The sequence below is a fragment of the Diadema antillarum genome, unplaced genomic scaffold (assembly GCF_040938485.1).
Source record: "Diadema antillarum isolate AM-2024a unplaced genomic scaffold, OU_Dant_1.0 seq00000203_RagTag, whole genome shotgun sequence".
Lineage (NCBI taxonomy): Eukaryota > Metazoa > Echinodermata > Echinoidea > Diadematoida > Diadematidae > Diadema > Diadema antillarum.
The window spans coordinates 1,735,001-1,761,505 of NW_027271262.1; the positions used below are offsets into that span (position 1 = coordinate 1,735,001).

The 26,505-nt window shown below is 38.8% G+C and overlaps 1 protein-coding gene across 1 annotated transcript in view; it reads right to left on the reverse strand.

The window, feature by feature from the left end:
• The window catches only part of LOC139728827 (ubiquitin carboxyl-terminal hydrolase 47-like), a 45,789-nt gene extending 19,798 nt beyond the window's left edge, over positions 1 to 25,991 (reverse strand). The window contains exons 1-10 of the mRNA XM_071639762.1: positions 25,858 to 25,991; positions 19,032 to 19,238; positions 7,867 to 7,980; positions 5,270 to 5,438; positions 4,746 to 4,842; positions 4,000 to 4,145; positions 2,980 to 3,119; positions 1,514 to 1,603; positions 514 to 707; positions 14 to 80 (exon numbers count right to left, since the gene is read on the reverse strand). Of these exons, the coding sequence (XP_071495863.1) occupies positions 14 to 80; positions 514 to 707; positions 1,514 to 1,603; positions 2,980 to 3,119; positions 4,000 to 4,145; positions 4,746 to 4,842; positions 5,270 to 5,438; positions 7,867 to 7,980; positions 19,032 to 19,238; positions 25,858 to 25,896 (1,263 nt within the window). The 5' untranslated portion in view covers positions 25,897 to 25,991. The remainder of the gene's footprint in view (positions 1 to 13; positions 81 to 513; positions 708 to 1,513; positions 1,604 to 2,979; positions 3,120 to 3,999; positions 4,146 to 4,745; positions 4,843 to 5,269; positions 5,439 to 7,866; positions 7,981 to 19,031; positions 19,239 to 25,857) is intronic.
• Between the last annotated feature and the right edge of the window lie 514 nt (positions 25,992 to 26,505).

Below are 26,505 nucleotides of genomic sequence, written 5' to 3' on the forward strand. Positions count from 1 at the left end.
TTACTTCCTTAGCGGTTTCTTCTTGAGCTGTCTCAGATTCTATGAAGGAATTCAAATCCAGGATCTCGGGGAAAGTCATTCTGTAGGCAAAAACAGACACATTATTTTCATATTTCCCACTGTAAAAGAAAATACTATTTGTTCATGACTTTCTTTATCAATTTTGCATGCTTAGTCAACTGCATTAAGTATATGTCACAAACAAAACAAATGAAGAGTTTAAATGCAAATAAAAAATAAATGTCATTTTCAAATTTTTTTAAAGGTCATCATCAAATAGTAAGAAAACTAGAATCTTTTCGATGATACCATACTTGTTACATAACAAGAAATAATTTTGAAGATATCATGAAAATGATCATGAATGCATATTTCAGTTTTTTCACTGCTATTAAGTGACCAGCACTCCCATGTCAAATATCACACAAAATTTTGTGATTGTCTTATAGTTAAAGATCCTGCTACTCATTGGGAGGGCTAGCATGCTGGCACAAGACAATGAGCTTTCCTTACTTGTCATTCAGTTTGATCCGGTGCATGGTGTTGTAGTCAAAGTCGAATCGCTTGAGCTGGAGGGTGAGGAGGTACGGGAACTGCTGGAACTTGAGTCCCTTGTGGGCGTCGCATTTCATGTTGCATTTCTCACAGAAGTACTGGTTGCTCTCGTTGAGGATTTCTGGTTCCACAAAGGCTTGGAGAGCTTCATCCTAGGGACAGGAAGTAAAATCCATGAAAGAAATGCATCAGCAGCACAATTTAAATAATCAAATGAAGCACACACACACGCAAAGACAAACACATACACAGAAACATTGCAGACTTTAAACCCACTGCCCCAAATTCAGAGAGGTGGTTTAAATCTGAACCATGGTTTATGCAAATTTTTTCTGCGTAAATACGATTGACAGATTGCGCATGCCAACAGACATCCAGTAACAAATGCACATTGATACGCGCATATAAAAGGTACAACTATTTCACGCTTATTTTAGACCAGGGTCTAAATTTGTACCATGGTCTAAGTTCAAACCACCTTCGTAAGTTCGGGCCATTGAGGACGAGCTGATTTTGCTATAACACCCAATTCCCTTAGACTCGTGCCGGAGCATACTCTGGACTAGTCTTCAACAGGATAAGGTAAATCCTCAATATGATGAGATCGACGACATTTTAACCAGAAAGAGAAAAGCATGCTACAGTAAATACAGCACTCATACCTTCCTGTACTGTGTAGCACCACCACCACATATTCTGAGCAAGAGGTCTTAATTGGCAGAGTTATACATCCTACGGAAGAAAGGTAAACTTCGTATAAATTTGACTACCTTATAAAGTCACTAATTTATTCAAAAATAAATGATCACACCTGTATCTCGCCATCGTCACTTTGCAGTGAAGAACTGGATGATTTCATTTGCATTGTGTATACAAATGATGAAAGAGGGTGACTGGGTGAAAAATAGACTTACAAATATCCAACTGAAGGAATAAGACTGGATAATGAGATACATACCACACTGCCGTTGACCTTGTTGCCTCCAAAGGGTCTGATGACCAGTGGGATGTCCAGGAAGGCATCTGTCCTTGCACTCTCATAGCCACACTGTAGAGACAAGAAGAATAATAGGACCCTTGACCAATTACACCATCTACCTCAGAAATAGCTCTATTTAAACCCTTCCCTCCTACTGTAAACATGAAAAATTTGTGGTACAGTTATTTATGCCTATTTTGCACTAATTCAGGCTAGCACAAATTCTAGAACCTGTTTGAATATCTTCACAATTTTCTCTGCACATTTTCAAACCGTTGAATCATGGGATTCGTCAGTAGTGGCTCCCTGGTACGAGTGTGTGTGTGTGTGTGCATGCATGAGCCCTTGTAAAATTCATTTGAGCGCATGTGTGTGCAGTACTCATACTTTCTACGAAGGCTGTACGATCGAATGGATCAGGCAGCAGGACTTTTCTGTGAGTGGATGGAAACATACGAGCTAAAAGCCATTGTGCAGCGCGAATTCTGGAACCTGCAAATATGTTTTTTTGAGCTGCTCGGCATGAAAAATTAATTGCGCAAAGATATTGACGTTTCCAGTATATCATGAAATTGCAGTGGACTTTATAGGGGACTCACCAAGTTTTCACGGGCAATGGATTAAAATATAGTCATATCAGAACATACACAGAATGCTGTAGCTGCTTTATGCCAATACTGCGTTAATATTTTATTTGGTCTCATTGAGCAAACAGATTGCATAAAGGTTTCATCTCAGCATAGCTAATGCTGTACAGCTGTTTTACGTCATGACTGTGGTAAAGACACTTGACTACAAAAGCAAACACACTAGATTAAAATTCAGTTCTTCTCAGCGTAACAGATGCCGTGTAACTGTTTGATGTCATGACTGTGGTAAGGCATTTGGCTTTATAAAGCAAACACATTACGTGACAAATTCTTCCCAGCACAGAGCATTTCCAAGAAAACCCCTCTCAATGTGGCTACAAGCCAACCTGATCCAAGTATATCTTCAAGCTAGGAGTGTGTGGGACACCACAAAAGCTGCAGCCAGCTCTTGTGCTACCTCACTATCCATCCACCTGTTTTGGGTGGTATAAGGTTTGGCATGAATCTCAGGCCAGAGACTGACTGCAGTGTTGCGTCCATGGCAGGTGATCGTGTGATCATTTCAGCTTGTTATGAGCCGCTTTTACAGGCACTTCTGCTAACTCACTGGAAGTTTGAAAGTTTAACATGGTAGAGAGATGAGAGCCAGGTCTTATCACAGTTCTACAAAAAAAAAAAAAAACCAAACAAACAAACAAACAAACAAACCAGGCATGACATTGAATGAAAGTAGACAACAAATCATTTGTGTTGTCCAGTCCGCGGAGAGTTAGGAAGTGTTCATGTGGGAAATAAGATCTGTTCTTTCCTATACAGAGGTTTGGCAGGACTATGCATGAAAAAACGTGCACCCACCTTAAGACACTTGACGTAGTCTTTCATCTGGCCTTGGTAGAGATGGTTGATGAGATTCTGCTGGTCCGTGTCCTTCCACTTCTTTTCCAGGGCATCAAACATGACGCGGCATAGCTCCTGGACATCGTGCTGCTGCCAAGCTACAAGATGAAGTAATATTTAGCAAACAACGAAGATATTACAATAAAGAAACCTTTAACATGCACTTAAATAAAGACCTTCAAGGCATATAACTATGGTAATGCACAAAGGACAAAGCAAAGTTCATATCTAAAGATATTTTGTCTTCTTACGACTCACAGTTCAAGTAGTAGGTTTATGTCTCTTCATTTCTCATCTGGAGTAGACAAAGTGAGGCAAAATAACCCAACATTATGACCCAAGATGCTATCACCCAACAGCTTTGGCCATCACCAGGAACTAACCCAATGTATACAAAATAGGTTAGTCAAATACTAATCAACAATGAGATAGACATGAACACTAGATAGCCGACCAGTGCAAATGTTCTCCTCGGGCAGATCATCCTTAACGTTGTTCCCCTATTGCAGAACATTTTCAGTGCATTACACGACAAAGAAACAAAGGGAACTTGTCGGCAACTGATAAAACCATGAATGACAGCAAAACATTCTGCTAGATACATTAACATTAATAAATCAAATAAGTATGGTATACACAAATATCTCTGGAATGAACAAAGATTTTACTTGGACAATTAGGTAGATATGACAGACCTGGGGGGGGGGGGGGGGGGCATTTCATCAAAGAGTTCGTCGGAGGTTTCCACAGACAAATTTGCTATCAGCCAATCAGACACAAGGATTTCAGTAGCTTTTAACAGTTGTCAGTGTAAATCACTGACGAAAAGTTTCATGAAACGGTCCCCAGATCATCACTTGTTTGGCAGTACTCTACAACAAATTTGATTATCCCATCAAACAGGGCCAGTGCGTTAACTCACATCTAGCCCTGACCCAGAGGGCCAGCACATATTAATGGATATTCATGGTTATTTACCTTCACTGCTGTCCCAACCAAAGCTGCGCGTCACGTCCGTCGTCTCTACAGATCGCTTCTTGCTCGTTTGCAGCTGGACGAAGAGACGCTGGAGTTGATAGGGAATGCTCTTGGTTGGATTCTCCTCCTTGTCGGTCAGTTCCCATCTGAATATGTCAACAAAACCACATAATCATTCTTTTCAGGCACCTGATTTCCACAGGTTAACAACCATAACAATACCCATCGTCATCATTGTAACATTTTTGTTGATTTTCGTTGATGTGTGACTCTGAATGTGTCATTTCTATAACATTTGTACTTTCTGTGACTACTGTAATAATCTCGTGCAATATCTGCTGTGATTACCACAAAAATACATTAGATTCAATTCAACTGAAATAGTGTATTAATAGTACATGTTCTCACACCATACACTGTTGGGTGCTACATTCGTCAAAAATTCTCGAAATGTAGGTACATTTCTGTCACCCATGACATAAAACTGATGCTGGAAAATGCCACAGAAATGTGAATATGATAAGGAAGGAAAATATCACGCACAAATTTAAAAATCCATTTTTCCCCTTCTACTTTTATTGCTCAGTCATGTTAATCATCAATTTCCATTTTCATCATAAGGTACTGACTCCACCCTCATTGCACTCTAAGGCATAAAACTCTCCCAGCTACATGAGTCCCCAGACGACGTTCTCCCCCCTCCAACACGACCTCAGCACACAGGCAAGATGACTCAGGGCGCTTACTTGTAGATGGCATTCCGGAACTCGGGTGTCATATACAGAGTCTGGATGAGGCTGTTGAGATAGCACGTCATGGCCTGGTTAACCAGCCCCACAAAACCTGGAATAGCAATTATAGAGCAGGTGAAGGGGGAGGGCAAAGGGACACATGACAGAAAGAGACAGACAGACAGACAGACAGACAGATGAGTCAAGGCAAAATAACACAAGACAAACATTTAACGTAAAGAGAAAACAGGACAGAAAAGGAGAAAGGATAAGATTAAGTATCGAGAGGCAGTTAAACAAGAAATATATTTATGGAGACATTCAGTTCAGTAACTTACAAACTGATGCAATTCTATGGTAAGAACCTAACATGTATTCTATTATTCTACTTCTTTCAAGGCTTTCATTGAAAAGCACTGCAATGTTAATACTTCAAAAATCAAGCAAATTTTTAAAATTGACAAAAACAACACTCAATTTCCCAAATACCCATATTCAAAACAGCAGTCAATAAAAGAAGGTGATCAGATGAAACAAACCTGTTTCTGATCTGCCAATCACTGCTGGGGAGTAAGGAACATAGGAAGAGTAGTCTGACGATATGGAGCTGGTATCCGAGGTTGCCGTGATGATGGGACTGGTGTCATCTGTTGCTAGGTTCAGGGCATCGACATCACTGGGAGATGTGGTCACACCTGTTGCACCAGTCTGTAATTTAAAAAAAAATAAACAAGAGACCCGGGGGTCTCGCGCTCACCTGAGTATCGCAAGTTCACCTTCCATGCATTCTAGTAGACTCTTACCTGAGAACATTAGAAACTTGTCATGGGGGTAGCTTTGAGAGCTGGGGGCATGGTGTCCATTTGCATATTATTCCATCACACTGGTAAAAATATCTGTCAAGTACACTGTACTTTATATAATGCTGGACTATGCAGTTTGAAAAAAAAAAGTTAGACTGTGAAGTTTGAAAAAAAAAAGACTTAAAGCTCTATCACTTCTGGTTCTAGAGAAGAAGAATTGTAAATATTTCTTAATGTTGGGGGGGGGGGGTATTGGGCCCCCTAGGGGCCCCCAAGGGGAGCATGGTGCCCTGTTGAATAAATTGAGATCTTAATCCCCTGGCATGCTACCTGCCAAGTTTGGTGAATATTCATCAAGGGGTTTTCAAGACGAATATGAACACATACAATTTAAGTCCCCATTTGGACCCATCCCATCCCAATCCACTGGGTTCCGGGGGGGGGGGGGGGGGGGGGGGGGGGGGGGGTCACCCCTGATTCTGCTATGAACAAACTTGACACAACAGTCATCAATATACTGACTTATTGTATTAACTCAGCTCAATCACTTCTGGTTCTATAGAAAATCTTTAAAGATTCCTTAATGGAGGATGGGTTGGGTCCATATGGGGCATGGTGCCCATTTGAAGGAATTGAGATTTTATCCCCCTATAGGGATGCTACCTGCCAAGTTTGGTGAAAATTCATGTAGGGGTTCTCAAGAAAAAGATGAAAATTTACAATTTGGCCCCAATCTAGGCCCCCTGCCCCCCCCCCCCCCCCCCAGGTGGGGCATGGTGCCCATATGATGGGAATGAGATTCTATCCCCCTAGGGATGCTACCTGCCAAGTTTGGTGAAAATTCATCATGACATTTTCAAGAAAAAGATGAAAATGTACAATTTGGGCCCCATTAGGACCTCCCCACCCCCCCTCCCCTGGGTCCCAAGGGGGCACCCCTAATTCCGCCATGAACAAACTTGAAACTACAATCATCAATGTACCAACTCATAGTATTAACTTAGCTTTATCACTTCTGGTTCTAGAGAAGAAGATTTTAAAAGATTCCTTAATTTTGGGGGGTTTGGGCCCCTCTGGGGGGGGGCCCCCCAGGTGGGGCATGGTACCCATTTGAAGAAATTGAGATCCTATCCCCCTAGGGATGCTACCTGCCAAGTTTGGTAAAATCGGAAATTGGGTTCTCAAGAAGAAGATGAAAATGTAAAAAGTTTATGCACGACGCACGACGAACGCCGGATGAAGAGCGATCGCAATAGCTCACTTGAGCCTTTGGCTCAGGTAGGTGAGCTAATAAATCAAATGGATGTTGACTTACCAATACACATAAAAAGTTTGCAAAATGTAAGATGGAGTCAGCAACAACATATCATGACTTAAATATCATTATGCAATCTTCCCATTTGTATGCTTTTAGTCATAATTCATTTGTGCCCTGCAACTAAAGAACATTATATCAATGCACACGTGGCCCCACAAAATGGCATCTATGTTAATTGACTAGCTTTGGGGTAAAAGTGATACCAGGATGTTAATAGAGGATATACAATGTTGACTGATGGGAAAGGAATGAAATCTAATACAACATCCAAGTCATATAATTACATGAACTTTTGGGTTGAACTTTAATCGTGAAAAGGACATGTACATGTAGTAGTACAAGCATTAATGAAAATACTTCTGAATACAACAAAATTTCAATGGGTAAGTCTTGTAGAGGGAGGTACCAGGGAGGTAGAACTTAACCTCCCTGGAGGTACCTATCCGGTACTACTTAAATACCAGGTAAATGTCAGATTCATTGCTCCCATTACAAAGACGGACTCCGAGGCAAATTCTAAAACTGGATGTTTAGGTATTGTCCAAAATAGGGCAGAACATTCACAAAGTTTCCTTCCTAAACAATCTCATCATTCAAACGTCCCACTGTTTCAGCACTGAAGAGGATACTGTATACGCCGAATATTTCGCAAGGTTTTTATTTTCACGAATTTCGCAAGTCAGCTGCTATTCGCGAAATTAAAAACATGCGAAAATATTGACTCTAATGCCAATATGAATGTGACGTACGCGTATACATTTCTCCGTTCAGTACAGGACTCCACGATCGTGAATTTTACCACTCGCGAAATTGTCGGGATGTCCCGATTCGCGAAAATTTAGACTCGCGAAATATATGGCGTATACAGTATATTGACCACCATCTGACACATATCAAAGAATGAAACGAAATGAATGAATTCCATGAATGAGATCACTGCCCAACACGGCAAGCCGTCCTTTCGCAGGGAACGCAAACCGAGGGCGGTAGGCAAAACGGGGGAAGCCTTGCTTACCTGTATTGATACTGGCTGCATTCCGTCCTTGTCTTGGAGGCTGAAGAGATTCTTCCCTTCAGTGAGCATCCCAATCTCGCCGAGTGATTTATCCCCCTTGTCATTCATCAGTACCTGTGTGAGGGGTCAAATTGAGAGTGTAACAAGTGACTGAATTACACATGTGCTTCTTTCCATTCCCCACCCCTTCAAGCCCATCACTCCCCCTCCCCACCCTTATCCCCCCACCCCCTCCCACTTGTCTACTACTGAGGTTTGAGCATGTTTTGTTTGCATTCACACTCAATCTCTACATGATATCGTTCAGTTGAGAAGCAGAAGGACATAGATGCCATACAATGTCTATAAAATGGATGCCTTCTATTCATCCATGGATGGAATGTAAACTAGGTCACATTATAGGGTTACAACAACACAAACAAAGAATCATGGACTATAAAAGTATCACAGGAAAATGATGATCATGTTTACATCACAAAATGACTGGAACTCTGCTGGTCTACTATCATACATTTTGAAAAAAAAAAATGATGAAAAAATTTTCCCCCAACGAAGTTAGAGACATGCAATAGTATTATTGATAACAAACCTCCTGCATTTGTCTTGTCCATAAAACTAGCTGAAAAGGAGCAATTTTTTTCGTCATTTCCTTTACAGCACTACACATTTGATGACAGTGGTATTTGAAAATTTATATAAATGTAGTCATAAAAGGAATAAGAGACAAGCATGAACACTATCTATATTTAATATGATAGAGGTAAAAACAAGGGGATATCACTTTGATACTAGAATTGACCCAAATCCTTTTAATATTTCTGGTCATCAACTGAACTGCCATCAAATTAAATTATTCTACTTCTTTGCAAAGACCATTTTGCAGCACTTGATAGATACATTTGTCACTAGCATTCACTTAATACACTTCCTTCGATGCTTCTACCAAAATCCTGCCAAATAAGAATGAAAGGTTATACAAATCTAATGTTACATCTCCTTTTAATGAAGTAAAGAAGACATTCCACACTAAATGGACTGAATTTCAGTCACACACATAAATGTACATGTACAAAAGTACATTTGCGCAGGCTCATTCTTCCCATGAAAATATCCTTGTCAAAATATTAAGTACCTGGTATTTACTTCTCTCTCCTTTTTTTTTTTTTTTTTTTTTTTTTTTTTGACGATTCTGAGTGCCAAACTGGCCAGCTGTAGAAGAATTAAGATTCAAATTCAACACATCCACAGGTCATCATTTGCAGAGTGATGAGGTCTTGAATGAACATGGTAGAATTTTCTATGATGTACTGAAATTATTTACTCAATGGATAGACCAAGACCGAACAGGGGTGACATGGTAGACTCTATCAAAAATTCTTCCTTAATTGTGCCACAAAAATAGCATGACGGTTGCCAGCCAGTTGGTTGCAAACTACACTACAAGACCTTTAGTGCAAAAATTTGACGAGTTGTTTTCTAATACACAAGAGCCGAAGCTCCAATGTTTTTTCTACACAAAAGAAGTCACACTCTATTTCCAAGACTGTCAAAAAAAGTCAAAGTGGAATGAAGGAAGTATAGGAAATTTACAAGCTACAAATGATACAATTAACATACATGTACATACAAACGTACATGTATGTGCATATGATATGATTCATGTACAATTGTCATACGTATTCAAGATGCTTTTTTTTTCCTTGCAACATGCTAGAATTTCAAGTTGTCGAAACCCTGAAATCTAACCGGTAAATTAACTGTATAAGAACTCCAAATGAAAACATCTCTGTATGTATAAATCTGATCCTTATTTTACTTGGCATCACATATATATTTGATTTCAAAAGATTGATAGCTTATTCAGTGGTGATAGGATCTTGGTCATGTGATCAGTCAGGTGACGATATGCGACCTAGTCCACTGAGGAGGCCCCATGCCGGCTGACTTTTAAATCCTCTCTTATTTATGACTTCCTGTTTGGTGAAGATATAGCCTCATTACAAATGTTTCACACACATTCACGGGCTGTACGCTGCACTCTCCAGCTACGCTTTGTCTTGTGCGCAGTAGCATAGAACAAAGCAATTTCTATGATCGATTCAATAAATTACTGTGAAGAAAAGGAAACACATCAGCCTATTTCAGTTCAATACATATATTGTATAATGCTAACTGCATGTTTGTTATGAGTGAGTCTGTATCAGCATGTTTAATGCCATTATTAAGAGTTATCCAATAACATTCTGTACGTACAATGTATAGATATTTCAGTGACAGTCAAAAAATATTTGAGAAGAAGCAGCAGCCATATACAATACAGAAATTTTCATTTTATTTTGCTGGGTTAGTTCATTTGTTTGTTTGTTTGTTTATTTGTTTGTTTGTGTGTTTGTGTGTTTGTGTGTTTGACTGTCTGCAAAATAACTATAAAGTTGTCAACGGATTTGAATGAAGTTTACAAGAAAAGTTGTCAATGACACAAAGTACAGATTATTAAATCTTGGTAGTGATCCGGATAACCGTCTGGATTCATGATACTTTGTTGATTTTTTGAAGGACTATCATCGGCAAAAAGGGCCAACAAGTTCAATCTATGCGGATTTGAGGCGTGCATACGCGCACTGAGTGCACGCTAAAGGGGCAGCATGTAGTAAGCAGCTGCTGATGAGGTAGACTCTGAGGCACAATGGAAAGGCTTCTTTAACATTGGGAAGTAGGGGTGATTTCCAGCGTGCGTATATGGGCAGAAATGGGCTGCTTAGCAGACGTCTGTGCTCTCTGAGTGCTTTTCTAGCTCATAGATACATTTACAGTGCAAATGTACATTGAGGACTAGCTGAATGCACTGTAGCTATGCAGAAATATTCATGGTACATTAATTTCCACAGATTTTGTCACTATTTTTTGCTAGCGTGAATTCTAAAACCCATGAAAATATCTTCATGATTTTCTGTGCACATTCTGAACAGGTTGAAATTGCGGACTTCGTCTCCTGGTAAATCATATAACAGTACTTGTTGTAGTAGTATGCGCGGGAAGACCAGTAAATGCACTATACTTAGTATTCAACTAATCGCTTGTGTGTATAGTAGATTTCTATGCAGGCCGTGCATTCAAATGGATCATTTGGGGAGTACTCGTAGTGCAATACTGGTAGTAACGCAGGTCCTATGCAAAAAGTACAGCCAGACTCTCCATGACCAATTGCCCTGGGCCTGGTGAAAATCTAATGGGCATTGTACAAAATTTTTATAAAGTCTGTTTTCTCTCAAAACAATACTTGTCAGTTAAAATCATGTTAAATTTTAGGGAAATCAGGCAGAACATAGATTTTTTGTGGATGGGTATGTCATATCAAATTCTTTCTTTACTGTGAATTTGATAAGAACGTGTGAGTAAGATATTGATGACATCAATTTACAGTTAAGGTTGGATATATGCAGTTCATAATTCGAACTGGCAGAGGCTTGAATACGAAATTCCTTCTCACAGAGATACTAGGAGCATGATCTGTATGTTAAGATCATAAAGACTGATCAGTTCACTTTATTTTGTGGATACAATGTATATTTGCTCTTATAAGCGATTTCATCTGTTTGTATGTGTATAGAGAAAATGTACCTGGGGTCCATTTCATGAAAGTTTCATGAGAGACTTTTTGCTCAAAAGACACATTTATGAGAGACTTCATAAAATGGATTTATTTCTTTTTGAAAGTCTCTCATAGCTACGGTGTACATGTATGTTATGGGTGACTTTAGCCATTCTGAGATTTATGTTATATTTTTATGATGGTGGAAATGCATACAATACACAGAATTTAGTTTGCAGACATTAATTATTTGTATGTTGCTTGAATTTGATCATTTTCTTAAACCTTCAATAACAACCTTTAAATAAGGGTATGAATAAGATTTGAATATGTAGATCCATAATTATATAAAGTGTACCTGTCTATTGCAGGTGCAGGTATATAATATAATTTAAGTTCATGGTGGTTGGAGCTTAATGCGTATTAAACTCAAGCTCATGAAGGTTAAAAGTACAGTGGTGCACAGTTAATTCACGTTAATGACAGTTTACATATTGATGGGGGTTGTCCTGCTTGTAGAGACACATAGACACATGTACATGTATGTACTATTTCAGTTGCTGCAGACTGGAAGATTGCATGTTAGTTACTGTATGTATAGATGGAGGCCATATACAGTTTACTTGCAATAAAGTTGAGGAGGTTGGACATAAACCTATATGAGTTGTAAATTTTATGCTAGAGTAAATGGAAGTTGTACATCTCAAGTCAAGGTGGTAGCAGTTAAATGTACATGTACATGTATTTCATGCAACGGTTTACATGTACATTACTGGAGTGATGCACCTGGAAATTATGTCAGAAGCTGTAGGTACATATATGTACATATTGCCATTTATATAACACCTGAAGAGATCCCTGTCATTTGATTGGTTGTTTGACGTTGAACATTCGGCCCACTTCACTATGACGTCATCATCCGTGCAATTGTGGCTCCATTTACCGTGCAATTTCGAATCCATACGATTTGCTCCATTGCACCTCGCTGAGAGCCCAGCACACCACGCGTGTAAAACGCTTGCGTTTGCATTGTGTGTATGTGACAGCGCGCTAGCGTAAAGCGCTCAGTGAGCACTCTCGCGATCTCAGATTCTCTCTTGTTTCTGAATTAACAAGGAAAAGTAGAAATTACGCGGTGCGTAAAATATGTCCCCGCCGGAAGTAGCATTTAGTAGCAAAATGTACAATATCGGTAAAAAATCAAGGTCAAAGGTCAAAGAAGTCAAAGGTCAAAATTCTGTGTAGAAGTTTTGAAGCCCTCACCTAGTGCCATCACAAAAAGCAAACGGAATCGAAATCGGGTTAGAAATGGCAAAGGAGTAGCATTTTGTAGCCAATGTACAATATAGGTCAAAAATCAAGGTCAAAGGTCAAAGAAGTCAAAGGTCAAAATTCTGTGTAGAAGTTTTGAAGCCCTCACCTAGTGCCATCACATAAAGAAAACGGAATCGAAATCGGGTTAGAAATGGCAAAGGAGGAGCATTTTGTAGCCAATGTACAATATAGGTAAAAAATCAAGGTCAAAGGTCAAAGAAGTCAAGGGTCAAAATTCTGTGTAGAAGTTTTGAAGCCCTCACCTAGTGCCATCACATAAAGCAAACGAAAATGAAATTGGGTTAGAAATGGCAAAGGAGTAGCATTTTGTAGCAAAATGTACAATGCAGGTCAAAAATCAAGGTCAAAGGTCAAAGAAGTCAAAGGTCAAAATTCTGTGTAGAAGTTTTGAAGCCCTCACCTAGTGCCATCACATAAAGCAAACGGAATCGAAATCGGGTTAGAAATGGCGAAGGAGTAGCATTTTGTAGCCAATGTACAATATAGGTCAAAAATCAAGGTCAAAGGTCAAAGAAGTCAAAGGTCAAAATTCTGTGTAGAAGTTTTGAAGCCCTCACCTACATGTAGTGCCATCACATAAAGCAAACGGAATCGAAATCGGGTTAGAAATGGCGAAGGAGTAGCATTTTGAAGCAAAATGTACAATATAGGTCAAAGGTCAAGGTCAAAGGTCACAACTGAAATTCTGTGTAGAAGTTTCAAAGCTCCCATGTAGTGCTATCATATAAAGCAAACAGAATCAAAATTGGCTCATAAATGACAGAGAAGTAGCAAATTGAACATTTTGATCACACACGGACGCACAGACAGACAGACGGACACACGGACACACACACGTACGGAGCCCGTTTCATAGTCCCCTGCTCGAACTCGTTCGGCGGGGACAATAAAACATCAAATGACAAGGATCTATTTAGGCGATACCCTATATATAAAACAAATATATAATAAATGTTTTTCATTTGTGCAATGGAGAGAATATTTCATTCGGTGAAAGATGAAATGTTTGAATCATTGAATGAATCATCTCATCTTTCACCTCATGAAATATTCTGTCCATTGCACTCATAAAAATTCATTATTTGTATAATAAGGTAAGCCTGGTGCAAGTCAATTTGTAAGGGCCTATATCTCACCAGAAGAGATGTCGCTGGGACTTATGCAACTCATAAGACCATTTGCGCTCTCGCCAAGAAGGCAACTCCAGAGCAACTTCCAAGACATGTATCCAAACAAGGTGACAACTTCTCGCCCAAGAGTTGCAGGGACATTGCCGCGACATCTCCACATCATCACCAGTAGGTCGCCATGGGTCTCAGCAAGGTCATGGAGACGTGTAAGAGATGTCGCGGACAAAATTAGTCCCTGCAACTTGGCCGCAACAAAGGAGACGTTGCAGAATTGTCTCAAAGACCAGCTGGAGACTGGCATTTGAAAAAAAAAACAACTAGAAATGTCGCTATGGCGACTGGTATGCCTCCGCCATAATGCATGATTCTCCTAAATAGGTCTACAGTACATATGGTCAATGTGTGATTACATTTTCAAAATATTGGCAAAATATTACAATGACATGTTTGTCACAGATGTGTTGAATGTTTACCTTCCTTGACCTAGGTTTAATTGGATGAATGCGAGAGCATGCATTTGGGGATTTTAGGACTTTCACTTGACTTTGACCCTTTCATAAGTTTATGCATTGAGTAATTTTTAAGGTATGAAGAAAATGTGCAATTTCTGTATTGAATAGTAAATTGTTATCATTTTCATCTGGCCTTTGACCCTTGACCTTTGACCCTAAAATTCATAAGAGAATCACTGTCAGGCAGAACATGCATAAATATGTACATGTACTAAGTTTCAAGATAACTGGAGCCACTTCCAAGAAATGGAGGAAGAAGTAAAGTTTGGCACTTTCACTTGATCTTTGACCTTTTACCTTTTTGGCAAAAAACAAACAAACAAACAAACAAACTCCCCAGAGAATCTCTATTGGGTTATATATGCATACACCAAGTTTTAAAAAAAGAAATAATCCTGCAGGCATTCCATAAACATGAGGGAAATAGTAAAATTTTGAAGTGTTGCCCTTGATCTTTGACCCCTGACCTTTGATCCCATGAAATCAAAATTCAGTAGATAATCACTGCCAGTCAGTACATGTATACTATGTTCCATGAAGATACCTTGAACTGTTTCCAAGATATGGAGAAAAAAGTGAAATTTTAACATTTTTACTTGACCTTTTGCCCTTTGACCTTTGACCTCATGACCCCAAACTTTCACCAGAGAATCTTGATTGGATAATACATGTACACACAAAGTTTCAAGAAAATATCTTCAGGCATTGCATAGATATGGGGGAAATAGTGAAATTTTGAGCATTTGACCTTGACCTTTTGACCTTTAACCTTGAGCATTTGCACCCAAAAGTTGATAGGCACAACTTCACCCCCTAATACACATACATGCCAAGTTCCATTGGGATAACTGAAAAGGTTTTTTAGTTACGCTGTCCACAAAATTCATTAAGGAAGGACGGACGGACGGAAGGACGGACAACCTGAAAACATAATGCCTCTGGCACCACTTCGTGGCAGAGGCATAAAAAAAGCAAACATGTTCAATTCTCTTGTGACTCCCCAAAGACCAGGCCAGTCTCAAGGAAATATTGCAGAAACATCACCACGAACCAGCAAGACTCAAGTTGCCAGAAGGTTGCCACATAGTCTCCAAGCCAATGAGATACCTACTTTATTAACACTTGGTCATTTACTGTATTGTGCCAAATATTTCACAAGGTTTTTATTTTTGCGAATTTTGCAAGTCAGCTGCTATTCGCGAAATTAAAAACCTGTGAAAATATTGACTCTGATCCTGATATGAATGTGATGTACGCATATACATTTCTCCATTCAGTACAGGACTCCACGATCGCGAATGAAACCCCTAGCAAAATCATCGGGAAGTCTCATTTCACCAAAATTTTGACTCGCTAAAGTTAGCAATTTAAACTGATGGGTTAACATGGATATATGTCTTTACCAAGTGTATCAAAACAGGCCTGGTATTTTATAAATAGTTTGGGAAATTCTCTAATCTACTATTATTTCTTGTCACGCTATTTGGAACATTGCTCTACTGTACATGTATTCCCTACCTGTTTGTAAAATTACTGAGCTGTGAGAGTAAAATTGTACTCTCAAATGGTTCCTTACTTGTATTACTTTAAAAATATAAAGCTTCACAAAAATAATGTAGTACTTGGACTTACAAATATGTACATCACAGAGATACAGCATGAGGGAAAAGAGATAAAATGTACACATGATAAAATATGTAAGTATCATATATGGTTCTTATGATGGAGGTTACAGGCACACATACTACATTACCTTTTCATTTCTTTTTTTTTTCCCCTAATCATAATGTATGTATACATTTTAGAAACATAACTTAACATGAGCATCCATGTTTACTGTATTTGGATATTTGGATGGTGTCTCTTCACTTTTTTTTTTTAAAGCAACAATGCATACCTTGATTGCTGCACTGTTCATAATAGTGCATTGCTTGGATTATGGCAACTGCAAATAATGAATTAAATCACCTTAGAAATACCCAAATTCCCCCACAAGACTGCATATTTTGTATTTGTGTGTTGTCCTTTTAGAGAAGTGAAGACTGCCTTGATAAGCTACTGACACAATATTGTGAAAAGGACACACTGACATACAATTTATAGTTATAGCATATTCCCAATTAATCCTTCAATGCCTAAGACTGTCTTTAATAAAAAAGGTCAAAGGCATTATATTTCTTTGGACAACTGTCTTGGCTTTGGAAATCACACCATTACCTTTTGTGTCTATTTGAAGGGACCGACAACTATTGGAAATACTATGGAAGTGAATCACTAAATACTGGCCACTAGAATCATAATTTGATTAGCGATTAGTGTTTCTATGATAACCTTTAATTAATGAAACTTAGTAGTATAATCAAAGGGTGCTATTAGCTGTTTTGTTCGGAGCCTCCCTTGTCAAACAGAATTATGTCACCACCTCCTGTTGACCTAATAAGGGACAAAGGCTTAGATGTATGTTGTGTGCTCTGTGCATGAGTGTGTGTGTGTGTGTGTGTGTGTGTGCGTGTGTGTGCTTGTGTTGTGTGTATGCATGTAGTTTCATTTCCAAAGGTCTTTTCAACTGGTAAAAGTTTCCCACCACAGCAATAAACCTCATGAATGATGCTGAACTCCATTCGTAACAAAAACAAAACAAAACAAAACAAAACAAATTATCATGACAACCTAAACAAACACAACACAACACACACAACCACACACACACACACACACACACACACACAGACAAATTCTAAAACTGAATACTGAAACAGGAAACAAAATAAAACAAGCAAAATGATGCTTCGGTAATCAAGGAAGTTACGAAAAAAAAAGGTCCATGATGATTATCAGTATGTGTTGCTGATTTTTTTTTAAAGTTGATAGAATACACATTGCAGACATTAGGCTGCGTTCATATAGAAGTATACTATTCGGGTATTCGGGCTCGTTTTTCGAGGGCACGCAAATAGCTTGAATCGAACGATAGGATTTCCTCACACCAGTTCACATAGGAGGGCACTATTCGAAAGTACCGAATAGCTGCGAAAAGTATAGCAAAGTGGGAATCGAGCTTGTTCGATTTTCTTGCAGCGTATACCGTCTCTCGTTTATGAAATAATGACACTTTTGGTCTGGATTTGCCCTTTAGCAAAAATAAGCATGTAGACTGACATTTTGATGCAGTTTAGAAATTGTTAATAAGATTTGCTGGGATGTAGGAGGAAGAAATCCTCACTGCATGGGATGGTGAGTTGACGGTGCGGGCGATGGTGTACTCGGTGCCCGAATAGCGAATAGCGAATAGCGAATAGCGAATAGCGAATACCGAATACCGAATACTTCTATGTGAACGCAGCCTTACACCGTCATTATCAGTGCATGATGTGATAAGTTTGGCAGTTACACCACTACTGGTAGATAATCAATTAATTTGAGGCAGAACAAGTCTTTCATATCTTAACTCATGTTTCTGTCTTTGCTTATTTTGAGTTTAAGTATATTCAGAATGCTGTACTAATGAAATCGATCTTCTGAACAAAAATATTGAAGTTTTTTTTAACATTCCACTGGTCTCACAACACCACTGAAGTAAACACACCAAATGTTGCAGATGTGCATGGCTTTTTGATGACGCATGCATACAATCTGCAATGTTCAAGTGCGCCAGCTGGCAGCAAAGTCGTTTAAAAACTTAGTGTAAAACAGCATAGAACACCGTGCAATTTTCATGTGGTATATAACAATTGCTTTAACTTCCCTAGAGTAACAAGACAGAAAATACCAGCACATGGTGGATCTCCATGGTACACCTATAGGCAACAATTTGCATATATATAGTCAAACCAGGCCAGATCAACTGCCTGATGTCTTATGCAGCATAACATGTCATATGGCATCTTCAAGCCATATGACTAAATCTGTCGCAAAATGAAGCTTTTAAATCTCTCACTGTGTATAACTGCCACTTGCACATGAATATACTGTAAAAGTGGACATTTTTGCACAATTAATTTTTTGCATTATGGTGGGTAAGATGAATATCATGTGTTTTCAATTTCATACGCAGTCACACGAATTGCTCAAGCACAGCTAACCACTGCCATAGAGGTTTAGAGTTATTGCAGTTACTTAATCCGTTGAAGACGAGTCCCGAGTATACTTGGGCAAGTGTATATGGGAAATGCATGTTGCAGCAATATCAGCCAGTCCTCAAATGGTTACTACAGCAAAGGTAACTAGTCTACATCGCGACAAAAAATTCATTCACGCAACAAGTCTAGCAAATATGAAGAAAACTGCGACAACAGTATCATGTCAGCAGGCAACATGTGGCATTAACCAAAAGATATGTGTGTTGTTGCTATGTCAGGAAAATGTGAAAAGCATAGCATGCACAGCTAGTAAATTCCAAGCTAAACCTGTTGAGTGCTGAAATACGAGACACATTTTGCAACCCTATGCCATTTTTCTACTAGTCTGTTTGGCGAGGCATGTAAAGGGCCAAAAAAAATGGCGCCACCCTTGCTACATCCTCATCCTACCTCATCTACTTCCCTAAATCAGAAACTCTGAGTAATATAATCTGTCAAGGTTGACAACACAGCTTACATCGTCACCGCCGTCTTTTCCTCCCCTCTGCCAGAGCAACTCGAAGGTGTCCGGCTCGTAGTTAGCCTGCCTCGCCACCTCCTCGCACAGCTCGGCCACAGTAGTGGACATTGGCAGGTTGACCGTGAACTTGCAGGTCTGCCATTGCGGGTTGGTAACGTCTTGGATGATGCAGAGGATCTTGGGAAGGTCGGCAGTGCAGGTTGCCTGGAGACAAAGAGAGACATAAACACACTGCACCTTTAATTTCTTTCTCTCTCCAGACTAGAAGTAAGCAGTCTACTGCTAAAATATTTACGCACTTGGTAATCAATTTGCTTGTGTGCTCACTCCTGGAGGATGAATTTCACATGTTCACAATTTTTTCTGACTGTAGGTTTCCTCTAGAGTAACTTACTTTGTAATTCACATGGACAACTTACAATGGCAAAATAATTCTTTCTTCTTGTTATTTTGTTCTACCTTTAACATACATGTACATCAGTAATAAGTCGAGGGAATGTGTACTTTTTTCAAAAAACTCAATTTAGGGGAATTCTTTTTTACTTTATTGTTCTACGCATGTGACATCATGAACTGTAGTAGTCTTGTCATCAAGCAGTGACTGCACAGAAGAATAAAAACTTCATAACTTTTGAACGAATGCCCAATTTCCCTAAAACTTTCACTGATGTGCTCTACTTGCCGCATTCACTCAATCCATATGTACAACATATAGATGAAGTTGTGGTCAGTGTTCTGTAACTTTTGTTCTCCCCTGTCTATGATCTGCTTTTAACCATAAAAATTTGGTGACAGTTTTGCGAAGTCATAGGATTTTGGTAAACTTAAATATTTCTCATACAAGAAGATAAACAAAAACCTTTAAAAATTGTTTACAATCACTTGTTGATAACCTTGGAAGTCAAGTGACTTTCACCACATTTAATCTACACTAATACTACCTGCTACACATTGTACATGTAATTAGCACAATGCTATGGCATCCATGCTCACTTTGTATTAATGTACTCTTAATTACTCTTCATACACATACAGGCAGACACCCCCCCCCACATATATACACACAAACACACACATATATACTGTACATACACACACATAAAATGTTATTCTCAAATCTATCAAGTGGGTACTTGCTTGTTACTATGTATGTTTTCTTCAAAATTGGTGAAAAGTTTGTGCTTTACAGAATGCCAGGGTTCACTGAATTCAACATGTGAATGCCCTCGTTGTTCTCAGATCTGATTTTCCATATCAGGCCTTTAGCTTTGTCACCCACTCTGTGTATGATTTTTCTTGCTTTGCGAAAGAGGGCGATTAACTGGCATTCAACTCACTGAGAGCAGGGAGCATTGTTGACAATACAGGGAATTATAAGGAAAAGATCCCGTATCTAAAATTTCATTTTTCCTGACTTTTGACACATTTCGATAGAGCATGTCACATCTTTTCCATTGGTCTATTCAAGCTCATATTCCTGATCACAAGTTACAACCTGTACACAACATTGCACAATGGCAGATAGACAGGTCGGACCAGTAGGAAAAATGGGTTTGTGTACAGCCCTGTTGTACATTATAGGGCAAGTCCAAGATAAGGTCCCCTCAGAAGGCAAAATTTCATCTTTGCTCAATATTGACATGTTTGGTATCATTTTGAAGCTTATGAGTTGAAGTTTTGATTTCCATGGAGGAAAAAATTATATTATGTAAATTTATGCAAATTTCAAGGGCTTCATTTGCATAAATGTGAAACACAGCGTTACGTATGGGACATTTATAAAAATTCATATTAATTCAAAGGAAAGCAAATGATATTTGATTAATATGTGGACATAAGAAGTTCATCAAATAGTTTAACTTGGTATGAAAATTTAGGGATTATGCAAATGATTATGCAAATTAGCTCGTGTCCTATCATGAGATGTCCCATACGTAACAAATTGAGGTCATTTTTTTAGGTTTTTTCTGAAATTGCTAAGGTTATATTAATGCCCTTTTGGAAAGTTCTAATTTATTGTTTAGAGAAATTAAATACCATAGAAAAAAGAAAAAACAGTAAAAGGAATATTTTTTATAAGGCATTGAAACAATGTTACGTATGGGACAAATGCGTTACGTATGGGACATCCTCATACATAATGCATGTGAATGCATGTAGCTAGCTGGGAAGGTCTCTCAGTACACAAATGGTCAATCATCCTGAAGAAAGCATCCCAACATTGTCGCTACTTTTTGAGTTATAGACACTTTAAACAATACATGTACTTGACTGAACAATTTTCAGAAAGGGGGAGGGGAAAATGGCAAAATACACAATGAAAAAACAGCATTAAAGGGATGGTATAGTTTTTTTGTAGAAATGGGGATTCAGTTTTCAACATTTAATGAGATGATTGGAAACCAATTATATGAATTACTAAAGAGCATACAATCCTAAGACTAGAGGAATTCAAAGTTTAGTGATGGAGATCCAATTTGAAATGGTTGTGATATAAATATTTAAAAAGAATATAAAGTAAAACGATTTTTTTTTTTTTATTGCAAGTGATACACAAATTGTCCTTATTCAGGTTTCAATAACAGCCACGACAAAATTCATGGGTATACATACTGAGGTGTGACTCGAATCAATGACCTGACTGCTAGACAGACATCATATATCTACTCGATCACTGGGGTTCCACGCAGCAGGTATTGCTTATTTATAAAAATTAATATTTCTTGTGTCAAGTTGTTTTTTATTGAAATGAAATGGCAAACTGCCCTTCATCAATGGAAGTACACACTTTAAACTATTCAATTTTTCAGTAGTAACTATCCTGATAAAAATAGGGCATACCCCATACTCAGGTTGGTCATGAAAATATAGAATATGATTAAATATGATTATGATGGTAAATATTTGGGGAACATTGTTCCCTCGTCAATCTGGATCAGTATTTGAGTAGTTTCAACTGATTCCATTTCAATAATTATGCAAAAATTTGTTTATGGGTATTTTGCAAAATTATTTTGCAAAATACCCATACATTGTAAGTGTCTCTCCACACACTAAACGAATGGGGGACAAAGGGCATGCATACTCAGGTTGGTCATAAAAATATAAAAATATGATTGAATATGATTAGGATGGTGAATATTTGGGGAATATTGTTTCCTTGACAATCTGGATCAGTATTTGAGTAGTTTCAACTGATTTTACTTCGATAATTATGCAAAATACCCATAAACATGGTTCTTCACACACTAAATGAATGGGGGACAAACTGTCCCATACGTAACTGTCCCATACGTAACACGTCATGTCTGTCTTTAATTAGAACCTGTAATTAGAGCTTTTTACCTAATGACACGAAACTTACCTATGATAATCTTGAGTGTTGTGACTTTCATCACAGTGAGTTACAAGTTGTAGAATGAAATACTTTCAGAGAGTTTTGAGGTTGAAAAAAATGTTCAAAAAAACAAAATTTTTCTGGTCCCATACGTAACGGCACATATTTTCTCTTCTAGAATATAATTGTGAAGGTCATTTTTCTCCATTTTTTGCATGATTATACTACTCCTAGATATCAATCACCATGATAAAGTTTGATATGATCAAAAGCCATTAACACTATTTTTCAGGTCATAAAAGTCTCTGAATGTCCCATACGTAACGCGCGTGTTATCTTGGACTTGCCCTATAAACATTGTAGATTCTATATCAAGTATTCAATGGTTATATCATCTTCATTTTTTTTTTTCCTGATTTGCCAGGATAATGAGCAAATATTCAGTATTCGGAGATTAAAAGAATAAAGGAATAAAAGTCAGTGCACCTGACTTTTATTCCTGAAGAGCCCTCCACATTCAGTATTGGCTCCAGTATACGTAGAAAGTTGTCAATCATGTCCTAGCAATCGTGCCCTAGCAAATCATATTCCCCAGCAAGCTGCATGCGATACACTCTAAGCCGCGGAAGATCTATGGTTACTGTTATGGCCCGATTTGTCGATTACTAATAATTTGATAATCAAGTATTACAAGGCAACCATACTTAGAAATGTTCTCAGATTGCAATAGTGTCGACATATTTTTTGGGCTAAAATACTTCTCATTTTTGTCATTCCTCAACAGAAATTATGTTATCACATCATATATCACAACTTTCTTAAAATGCATGTGTCCATTCTATTTTTAGAGCAAAAATTGATAGCTTCTGCAGGCATTACAAAACTATGTTTCACCTTTAAAAAAAAAAGGCCTTGCTGTGATTGGACATTGATACGCATGGAAAAAAAAAGTAGGGTAAGCCTACCAGTATTCGGTCACCTACCAGAATATGGTTACTTATCACAAATCACAAGAAAGCAAATTTTATTGTCACAGCACACGCAAATCATATCACATACTGCCACTACCACTGTCGTTCACAACAGGAAAGTCCCTTAGTCACCTCCAAAATTCGATCAAAAATCCCAAATTTTGCTGTTAAAAATGCAGAATCGGCACAACTTTCCTAAATCACACGGGAATCAAGTCCATTTTCAAGAATTGGGGTAGCCAAAAAAAGCTGAGAGTTTAATTGACATTTGGCCATTCAGCAGCACTGAGTAATATGTATTGCTAATCCCCAGGCACTCCTTCACACAGTTATACTGTACAATGTACGACGAGTGCCCCGAGTCAAAAGAGTGCTATCTCTGTACAGTGAAATAGAAACACAAATTTTCGCGCCTCTATAAGTTACGTATTTCACCGGCAAAAGGCTTACTTTTATAATATACATGCTAGAAGGCTATGTTTCTTCATACCGTACGTTCACTTGTTCCATTTCCACACTGATCCCATGTGGTCTTGAAAAGACATTTTTCTACGAGTTCATCTCCATACCTCCTGTTCATTCTTTGACTTTCGATGCGACCTTTGCATGGCACTTTGCACATTGGTGATATGAATATGCATGAGAGCCATGTTTTTAGCCTTTGAACAAGACCCTTTCGCTGTGCGTTGTGAAGTGGCAAGCGAAATGGTTCGAGTGAAGTGCGCCCACACCAGCAGAGAGCGATCGGGTGCCACATGATGTCGCGCAGCAAGAGTGCCTGGTCAAAAGGCTACACTGCCACCAACTAGCGCAAGTGCAGAGGTTTCAAATCCGTCCAACAGAGCAGTTGTCGTTCTCGCAGATCCCTCCTGACCGAATCATTTAAACTAAGGTAATCGGTTTGGACAGAAATGGACAAGATTTTCTAGATCTATTAACAGAACCAAATGTTCCCTTTATCCTGTTGTCAATAATTGGACTACACAAGTAGATTCTATGTATTTAAATTGACACATTTTTTAGTATCTAAGTTGAAATTTAGATACGATAGATCTACTACCCCGGACCAGATCCCAAATCCTACGACGCACAACCCGAACACTTCTCGCTCAGGCTGGTCTCAGTTAATGTATTGCTAACTATACACAGCCCAGTCGCTGTATAAATAGCGACAGGGCTGTACCGTCACGACCCACAACACAAAGAGAGCTCAGCGATCGCATTGCGATCGCTTTTGAGTTTTGATACTTAACATCATTTTTGTCACCTCAAACTCATTAAATGTAATCGTCATTAATGACATTACATGTTATCTATATCGACATACACATTTCACAACTTACCGACAATGAAGATTTATGCAGCATGTGCGAACGGTACATCTGATAATCGGCAGTTCATGCGATCTGAATGCACTTTTAAAGGTCACGCTGTCAACCGTGCTACTACCAAAGAGCGCACGCACGCAATAGATCGCTGCACTTCCAGCCACGCACGCACACGCATAGTTTGCTGAGTAATCAACGCGCCATTTTGAATTCTGCAACAATGAACCCCGACGGTCAGGAATTGCGCTAGAAAGTGCCATTTTTTTGTGTTCAATGGAATTATTGTGAGGACTCTCTGTGGACTTAAGTACCTTCTGTGATATAAGCATGCACTTTACGTAACATACAAATGTCTATAAGTAATGTATAAATGGATATAAGGTTTGTTGTAGCGTTGTGATTCCCCACTTTGATGGCGAGGCTCCGACTGTCTGACGAGACTGTCTGTCGAGACTGTCTGACGCCGTGCTTCGCACAGCGTCTGGTCGGGCTAATGTATTGCAAGCCTTGCATGGTGATCACACGACAAAGACTGAAAAACAAATTAAAATCACAAAATCTGGGGTTAAGTAACATTCACTTTAATATTGTCGGTCACACCATTACACATCTCTGATCTAGATCATCCACCAACACACTGCCACTGTATTGTTGCTGCGATGTACAACATACTTAACGTTACAGTCTAGTAACGAGTAAAGAAAGTTCTAACGTTGGTGTCTATATATAGATGTCTAGATAGAGTCTACTTCCAACATGTTAGATTTCTAATTCTAGACCTATTCCTGGTTGAAATAGAATCTAGTCTGCATCATCTCAGCTGATCTGAGGGACTCAGTGTTGAGTCTACTGCATTTGGTGAGGAGGGGATAAGATCGCTAAAGATAGATAAACATTAACTTTTTCATCCGCCCGTATGCCCAAATTGTCCAAGGTCCAGCCCGTAGTTTCTAATTGTGCAATACAGCTACGATCAAGTTTATAGTCACATTGCATTGCACGGCAAATCCACCAGTCATCGCATCAGTGCAGCATGCACACTACCATCGCCACCCCCGTCACACAGCGAAGCGTGAGTCAGCCTTTAGCTTTTGCCTATCTGAAGTCCTCGCTCGATTGCAACACGCAATCACCGAAATAAATCTTAAAATCCCGACACAAAATAATGGCAGATTTTCACAACTTACGTCAGTTGGAACAAGCTGACTGCTATCTATCGGTACCATTCTTTCAGAAGTATCTTCTGAAATGGTGCTTGCTCAATCAATTTCGAACCGGGAGAGGAATAAAGAGTGTGATTTTCCACCAAAACATGTCAACGTGAAGATCAGGTAAATAATGTCGAGCAGATAACCCTTGAATTCCGCTTCCGGGGTCAAACTACTTTTTCCTCTCGAGAGGTTTCGGAGAGTCTTCGGTCGAGACCACAGAACTCTGAGTTCTGTGGTTGAGACAGACTCACCATTTTGTACCCCCAATGCAACGAACACAACACTTCAAACAAACAATCAACGAGAGAGACCCCTCTCTCGTGCTTTACATAGATGATGCCGGAGATAATGCTGATCATTATTGTTTCCCTTGGAAACTACAATTATGACATTTGTTTCGTTTCATTTCCCAGCCCAGTCCGTCTGGGCTGAATAGTGTGATTGTTGAGTTTTACACACTTGATATTTCTCGATCTAATCTCTGTATAATGTAGGTAATTGTATACATTCATATAGGTCTATATAGTATATAAGTGTAAAGTTTAGAATATGTAAAGAATATACATAGCCGTATTATCTCACGTGACACGACTAGGCAGATAACAACATGGTTGAGAGGGGTTT